Source organism: Hippocampus comes, unplaced genomic scaffold (assembly GCF_001891065.2).
Source record: "Hippocampus comes isolate QL1 unplaced genomic scaffold, H_comes_QL1_v1.1 scaffold214, whole genome shotgun sequence".
Classification (NCBI taxonomy): domain Eukaryota; kingdom Metazoa; phylum Chordata; class Actinopteri; order Syngnathiformes; family Syngnathidae; genus Hippocampus; species Hippocampus comes.
Window position 1 is genome coordinate 772,757 of NW_017804875.1, and position 8,789 is coordinate 781,545.

Sequence of the window (8,789 nt, forward strand, 5' to 3'; positions counted from 1 at the left end):
ACATGTGTGTGTGTGTGTGTGTGTGTGTGTGTGTGTGTGTGTGTGTGTGTGTGTGTGTGTGTGTGTGTGTGTTTAGGCCAAAACGTTGGCGGTCAATAACACAGACAACACCAACGAAGTCATCAGCATGGCACTCATGCAGTTCGGGATAGCCGTGAGTACTGCTTCCAAACCCAGTTTTGAAGCCTTCACTTGAAACCCTTACCCTGACTTGAAACTTGAACTCGAAAGTCAAAAGTCGACTTTGAAAGTACTGCCCGAAACCCTCATTTGAAAGCTGAACTTGAAACCCGAAGCTTGGCTTGAGACACTCGCCAAGGTTTGAAACAAACTCTTAACTTGAAACCCCGACCACTGTTTTGAGACCCTGATTTGAAACCCTAACGTAAAACCCTCATTTGCAAACTTAAGACAGACTTAAAACTCGAACTTGAAACCTTAGCCTTTGTTTGAAACCCCAACCCACTCTTAAGACCTTAATTAGAAACCATAACCCCTGGCCTGAAAAACAAACATTAGTTTGAACCCAAACCCTGACTTGAGATTTGAAACCCTAACCCTGGTTTGAAACTCTACTTTGAATCCATTAAACCAAAAATGTGAAGTGCTAGCAGTGGCTTGAAACCTTAATTTGAAACCCTCAACCTGGCTCAAAAGCTTAACTTCAAACTCTAACCCTAACTGTCTTAAAACCCTGATTTGAAAAACAAACTCAATTTTGAGACCCCAAATTTACTTGAAACCCAAACATGTGTCTGAAGTCCTACCCAGAAATCAGACCATCATTTGAAAACCCTAAGCCTGTCTTGAGTAGCTAACTTGAAACCTTAAACCTGTCTTCAGACCCTGCATTTTTGTTCTATAGGGTCACGTGAAGGATCACCGATTGTGGGTGAGTTCCAGTAAGGATGAGCCTCCGTACCCTCTGATAGGTGAGGACCACTACCGCTTATTAAATGCCTGACTTTGATTTTCTTCTCACTTTGAAGGCATTCATGTCCTCGCATCAACTTGTTCATCTGGGAGCTCAGAGTGTCCCTATTGTTTTATGACATTTCCGGGACATTTTGTCCTCTTCAGCTTTGTTGTGTCTTTCCAAAACATCCCCGCTCCAGTCGTTAAGTGTGCGGTATTGAATTTTTCAAAATCCTTCCCCCGTCCAGGCCACGAATTCCCCTTCAGCATCAAGATGAGTCATGTTCGAGATGGCGGGAGTGGTCGCGGAGATCCGAGCAGTCCCTGCGAGTGTCCCGAGGTTCAGCTATTGGACCGATGTCTGCCTCCAGACACGCAGTGTCACTTCATACTCAGACCCAGCAAAGTCACGCACAGCACGGACGCCCTCGCTGGTGAGCAATAAAAACACCGCAGCATCATTGCCGTTGTTTTAATACACATACCGTGGTATTTTTTTTTCCCGTAACTACGAACACTTGGATCACAAACTATCTTTCACCATTTAAACGAATGGAAATGTCATTAATCCGTTCCCCCAAAAAAAGAAAACTTGCAATGTGTTTTTAATGAGGAAAAATGGCACTCTAGGATGTTATAAAATTGTAAAGTAATGACATAATACAGAGACGAAATTCATACACACACACACACACACACACACACACACACACACACACTGTATATGAATCTCAAGGCACCAATGTACTTCCCTACCTCACAACCTCCTTACCACATCCTTGACTACCTCCTGACCTCTGTAAACTACAGAACTTTTCTTTATTTTTTTAACTACTCAAAGTGTTAGCGAAATATCTGAGACAAAAACAAGCTCATGAACTTGAAGGTTTTTGGAGAAGACTGCGGGGATATCGCGACCGCCTTTGCGGGGGACTCAACAAGAGAGAAGAGACAACTAATGTGTGCTTCGGGTTACCTCACTGCCAGAATGTTCTCCCTCTGACTTTAACCCCCAGAGGGAAAAAAAAGTCACTGACAAAGAATGTGGGAAAAGGAAGATGGCAACGTGAGCCGAGATAACACGCTTGAAGGTCAGCGTCCAGGCGGGAAAAAGCAACAGCCGGCAGCGGCGAGTAAGCGATAGGACGGGAAATGGGACACGACGCGGGAAAGACAAAAAGGATGGACGCTGACGGCAGGGAAACACACTCACAAAAACAAAAAAAAAGAGTGAGGGCCAGAAAAGAGAATAACAACACCTTGGGTTTTGGGGGTTTATAATCAGGTTTCAGCTCAAGTTAGTGCTGCATGACAAGGGTTACGGTTTGAAAGGATGATTTTGAGGTTTTTGAATGCGTCTTTTAGCTGATGACTCACATGTGACTCCGGACATTCCAAAGAGTTCTCAGAATGCTGAAATCAAAAAGTCAGTGTGTGTCATACATGCTAGCTGTGTGGTTACTCAAACTGCAAAACATGCAAACATATACCTTACCACACAAAACACAGGTGGACGTTGTGAACGTGAACAAGGACCACGCTGTGAAAACACACACATACACACACATACAAACACACGTCTACGCAAATGCCCTTTACATAAATTGCAGCCATGAGTCATCAATGGCTCTCTGTCTGTCGTCAATACAGCACTTCATTCAATTGCTATGCTAAACTGTGCTATGCTAGGCTAGGTGCTAGCACACAAGACTATTCACCTTTATTGTGCACTACTTTGAAACTTACATTACGGACACGGTGGACATGACAATGCTTGGCAGTGCGAACTGAAAGCAAATGAAGGTTTCAAAGTACAGTTTCAAGACACAGTTAGGGTTTCGAATTGGGGTTTCACAATAGCATTGGACTTTCAGGAATTGGCATTCAAACTTTGTGTTATGTTTTATAGGAGTCAGGTTTTGAAGCAACAATTTCTGCTTTGAAACTTAGGGTTTTGAACCAACGTCAGGGTTTCAAGATTGTTATGGTTTTAAAACAAAGTTAGGGTTCTGAATTACTTTGCGAGCCTGTTTGCAAGCCTGGATTAGGGTTTCAGACAAGGGTAATGGTTACCCAGTAGGTTTTGAAGTATCGATTCTGGTTTTGAGCGTGAGTGTGGTAAATTAAGGTTGTCCTGACATCAACTCGTTCCTTTGCACAGACACCGCCCAGCCAAAGTCATTCAAGCGTAAGCGCTCTCTGATCAACTGGCCCTTCTGGAGGGGCTCCAGCAACCAGCTGGATGCAGCCTCCCCACTGAGCCCTACCTCGCCCGGCCCCACCCCGGGGCACCTCTTTGGGCGGCCGCTTGCCTCCGTCTGCTCGGCGGACAGTGGCCTTCCCAAACCAGTCATGGTGAGCGCAGTGCGGTCAACAAAATGGAAATGCTAACAGCATATAAACAGTCTGCTTGTTATCCACACAATTAAATCGGGAATATTGTGCATTTAAATGAACAACAGCTATACACCTGCAGCCTTCCCAGATCGGTTGTCTGCCATAATGCTAAAAGTCGGTACGCTAACGCACAGTAAACTAGCAACCAGTGTAGATAAAGTGCTAAAGCAGATTAGTCGTCAGGTACTATTTGGAATAAAATGAAATCACGGTACAATCATGTTAGCTAAAAGTGCGAACCTGACGCTAGGCTGACAACATGTTAATAGCAAACAATGGTCTTGGTTCAGGACATGCTAGTGTTCCTGTACGTGGAGGGCCCGTTCACCCGTGGCGTGTTCCGGCGCTCGGCGGGGGCTAAGGCATGCCGGGAGCTACGTGAGCGACTAGACGCCGGGACAGACGATGGCGAGATTGCGCGCCAGTCCGTGTTTGTCGTCGCCGCCGTCCTCAAGGTAACCACACATACAAAAACACAGCCTAATTTTGTTTTAGTAGCATTTCCTGGTGTGAAGTTTTTATAATTCCTGTTGAGCATCACTGTCCACCATACAAAATATAAATCATCCCCAAAAAATCAAAATACATAACTAGAAATGTTTTTTTGTTTTTCATGGCAGGACTTCCTTCGCAGCATCCCAGGCAGTCTGCTTTGCTCAGACCTTTACGACCAGTGGACTGCGGCCATGGAGAGTGAGGGAAGTGATGATGTGACCGACAAAGTTCACAGGTAGCAAAGTTAGCCAGGAGCTAGTTGGGTTTCCCGCTTGCTCAACAGAAATGACATTTACTGGCCATTTTGTAGATTACTCCGTCTGCTGCCTCCTGAGAATTTTCTGCTGCTGCGCCACGTGGCCGCTGTGCTGTACCGCATTCAAAGCTTCGCCCACGACAACCAGATGAATGCCTTCAATCTGTCCGTCTGCATTGCTCCCAGTATGCTTTGGGCCACCACACCTGGAACCCCCGAGATGGAAGGGGAGGGTGCCAAGAAGGTGAGTGAACCGACTCGGTTGGTATTCAAGGAGGCTAAATGCTAAGCTAATATTGTTTGTGACACACTCATATTGCTTCTTACTGGACTTTGACAGAGCACATTGGCACCTAGCATTTGATCATCGCAATTAGCCTGACATACTAACAGAAGCCATCAACATCATCAAAAATGGAGTCTTACCAAATGACATCAAGACTAGCAACAACACAGCAGCTTCCTTCTTTCACAAGGCTAATCTGTTAGCATCTGAGGAGGCTAAAAGTTAAGACAGCACTTACAATTTCACATTACATGACCCCAATGCTTATGGCATGCTATCATGCATTAGCATCGAGCATTGACAATGCATTAGCATCCAGCATCAACAACAATACACCTTAAAATGAATGATTTGGCATTATCTGGTAGCAGTTGAGGATGCCAGAAGCTTAGCTAAAATGCTAACACCAACAACGGAGTTCAAATTACTTCAAGCATTGCAACAACACAGCAGCTAAATTCCTTGAAAAGGGTAAAAATAACATTTGATGAGGCTAAAAGCTATGATAGCACTAAACAACATTGTTTCTTAAAGTGCAAATTCAAAATATCATGGAATGCTAAGGCACTAACATTAGCACTCAGTGTCAACAAGTCTCTTACGACAGTATGTTATGGAATTACATTAGTTTGCTTTTCCAGCGTATGCTGGTGTCTGTGGACAGCCATCTAAGAAGATGGAAAAAAAAGTGATGTGTCAGCAAAAATAACCTCAGCAACCACAAATATCTCTTTGGCAAACACTCTGCTTTCAACATTTCCCCTCACGGGGTCTGAGTCTTTAGCCAAGTCTGACTGAGGCGCACCTCCACCGAGGTCTGTGGACGGGAGTCACATGACCATACTGTTGTCTCCAATTAACTTTTAACAGCTTCAAACACTAAAAGAGTAGCTCTGCAAAAGGCCAAAGAAATGTGTTGTTGCTACGCTTCATTTCATTTGATGCTCTGTGCGTTGCTAATCCCAGAACAGGAGACAGTTTGCAATATTATAGGGGAGGGTGTGAAATGGGAAATCTTATGGCTTTGTTTAATTCTACGACATTTTTGTCGTTCACGACGGTTGCACTGTCAGACTACCAGATAATAAAAAGAACTTGAGATACCAAATTTGTTTAATGACACCCATTTGCTAATTAGCTACTATTTTTGCAGCTAGCATGAGTAGCATGAGTTGAAATGCTACGCACGCTTTACAATATTTCCTCCTTTTCGAGTTACTTTTTAAATAGTGTACACCACATTGTGATTGCGTGCGCCACGTCCAGTCTCTCATCACAAGTAGGAGGGCACTGTCTTCTTATTGCTCAATGACAAAGACCGTCTTCCTATTGCTCAATGCCGAAGAACCAATCAACGGAAGACGTAGGACGTGTCACACTCCGCGGCAAGACGAACAAAAATTCTGACCTGCCAGACTTTCGCATCCCGCACGCTTACCGACCAGTTGTTGAGTATGTCAGACAACACGGACCACAAGACAACTCAAAATTGGCTATGAGACACTACGTTTGTCGGCTCAAAATCGGTCTACATTTGTGTAGTCCATTGGCTTTAAGCAGCATATTGCCGCAAATGCTGCGTTTCGTAGCTGTTTAAAAAGACCACGTAGGAGGATGTTACGGCTTCATCTTTTTCTGTTGTTTTTTTAATAACACTAAGGAGAAGAGGAGGATTAGGAGGATGACATGATGATGATATACACTCCACACTGCCAGCATATTGGAACCACATTTGCAAAGAACTCAGTGGACTGCATCCAAAACCACATTTGGGAATGTGGATTCCTGGATCTCGCTGCTTCTAATCCAAAACGTTTGTTTTTTTTTTCCCTTTGTTAAAAAAAATATAAAAAAACGGACATAAAGGTGACATCAGAACGCAGGCTGGCTGTTTACGCGCAGCAGCAAACAGCATCCAGACACACTAAGCCGCAACATCTGGACTCAAACAAACAGAAAGCGCCTTGCGTTTCCATGGCGTCAGCGAGGCGAACTTGCTTGTGTAAACATACGCTAGCCTCTTCCTCTCTACTTATACTTGGAAGACATTCTAGTTGCTTGCTTTCAACGTACTCATTTTCATATTATGCTTCCCTTCGGTGGGCCATTATTTAGTATACTCATTATAATACCTCAAGGGGGAAAGAGGGAAATTCAACTCTCAGTCTGCTACGACTGTGAAGAAGTGTCTGTTTTTTTTTTAACCACAGTGCTGCAAATTGTGAGTTGCATAATTGACATTAATAGCTGTTGTGACAAAGTATATTCTGTTCAACAACAAATTCTATTTAAATTCAGTATTCATGGAAAATAGTAGTCAGCAAATACTAGAGCATGTACAGTGTATGGCTTTTTCCACATTTCATTTGTTACCTCAAAATACTACACTAAGAAAAAAAAAAGATTTCTTAAAAAGTGAAGAAAAAAAAAACCCCGAAGAAATGCAATTGGCCCCATTCAGCCACATCCATGGAGGTTGCCTCGGTTCCCGGATCTTAAATTTCAGAATGATGAGTGCAACTGTAGTCACATGAACATCAAGCTGTTTGGCTCGTTTTATTTCCTTTACCTTTAATCTACTTGTCCACAATTTTCTTGCTAATCTCCGTTTCCTGTGGTCCGTGTTTAGTGTGGTGCACACCACATCACTAAACGGCACAGAGACGACTTATTTCATAGGGTTTTCAGTAATTACCTCGAACCACAATTCAAAAGCAATGTCTGATTTTCAAGGCTACCAACATGGTTCTCCACGTGTAACTGACTGAGGTCGATTCAGTTGATTTGATTAGATTTAGCAAGGCACACACCTATCTATATGACGTCCCACAGTGTTTGTAAGGACAATATGGGATGTTTTCTGTTAAAGTTTGAGGCTAAGATGAATGTATTCCATTTTGGAACAAGGCTGTAAAAAGCCGTAGAAAAAGTAAAGCACTGCGAATACTTTCCGGATGCACTAACTACCACAACTACTGTCCAATTTATGTCAAGGAAGAATTTGGTGAAAATAAAAACATGGAAACCGGGCAAAGTGAAAAAAAATTGCAATTTTAGCCCAGATTATCTGCCAAAATGATGAGGTATGATGGGGGTGGGATCAGGGGGTGGGGGGGTGTTTACAGGGTCTGCTCGGAATTTGAGCGTAGGCGTTGAAAAGGTGGAAATTGTCAGAATGAAAATATGTGAGAAAACGTTTGGACAGCTGTGCCGATATCGAAGGGGGGTGGGGGGGAGTTATTTAGGTCAGGAATTCCTCCAATAAACACGCCTCATGTGAGCAAACACTCCACTAGTGTTGTCTGATGACTGCAACGTGTTTGTAGAGGAAGAAAACAGAATCTTTCATGCAATCATACTGCAAAATTGGCATGCAACAGCTAAAACTTACAGCATTTATCTGTGACAAAAGAAGCTGGCAAATGTCACAACACAGCATCCCGTACAAAATCGACAAACGACTTGGCGAACACAACTGGGGCCGATTTCATTCAGAGATTTTGCTAATTTGGGTCATGACAGAAAATCCGCCACTTCTGCCGCCTTTCACACAGAGCCCAGCCAAGGAAGGTGAACCTCTTTCATGCAGCAATCCCACACAATTAGCACATCAAAGAGCAAGAATTTTCACAGAGAACTTCAGCTCTCACACTGCAATACAACAAAAATATTATTTTTACACAGCGGTACCACTAAATCGACATTTAACTGATGGTCCCGCACTTTGTTGGCCTTTCACACAAAACCGAGCGAAGGCAAAGTATTTTATTCTGTGTCCTACACGTGACAACAGCTGCCCGTATTCTTTATCATAGTTTTTACTCAATTTAAAAAAATAATAATCATCAAAATGTTTGTGAAAAGTTTGACACCGTTTTTCCCGCCTTAGGTGTGCGAGTTGGTGCGCTTCCTCATCGAGAACTGCGCCGCCATGCTGGGCGATGACGTCACCTCCTTGTTTTCCGCATTCAGCCCGCAGGGCGGCAGCAGCGAGCACGGCTCTGGTGAGAGAACGAATGTTTGTTTTGGTCCGACACAAATATGGAACGAAATCTTGTCGTCGAACGCTTCAAATGTGCACAGATTAAAAACACGAAAAGAATCTTAACTCCAAACGATAAAGCAATATTGGAACCGTAAGGTTAATTCCTTTGTTTTTGTTGTACGCTGAAGACATTTGGATTTCACATTTGTAAGGGATTGGATGTGCTGTCTGTACATTGATACATTGTGCGTGGCCGCTCCTTCCAGATGCGTCGTCATTCCAAATGAACGACTCGTCCTACGACAGCCTGGAGAACGAGCTGAACGACGAGCCCGAGTCGCCGTGCCAGGACCAGCTGCCACTGCGCGATAAACGCGACAAGCCGGACAGCCGCAGCTGCGACTCTGTTCTCACGCTCAGTGACTGCGAACCCGACGCCGAGGGCCACGGCGCCG

General features: G+C 43.9%; 1 protein-coding gene across 1 annotated transcript in view; it reads left to right on the plus strand.

Moving 5' to 3' along the window:
- The window catches only part of arhgap20 (Rho GTPase activating protein 20), a 22,028-nt gene that overhangs the window by 10,694 nt on the left and 2,545 nt on the right, over positions 1–8,789 (plus strand). Inside the window, 10 exon segments of the mRNA XM_019880618.1 lie at positions 77–154; positions 866–932; positions 1,164–1,349; positions 3,077–3,270; positions 3,603–3,767; positions 3,933–4,042; positions 4,118–4,307; positions 8,239–8,353; positions 8,601–8,774; positions 8,777–8,789. The exon segment at positions 8,777–8,789 is cut by the window's right edge and continues 2,545 nt beyond it. Coding sequence (XP_019736177.1) covers positions 77–154; positions 866–932; positions 1,164–1,349; positions 3,077–3,270; positions 3,603–3,767; positions 3,933–4,042; positions 4,118–4,307; positions 8,239–8,353; positions 8,601–8,774; positions 8,777–8,789 — 1,292 coding nt within the window.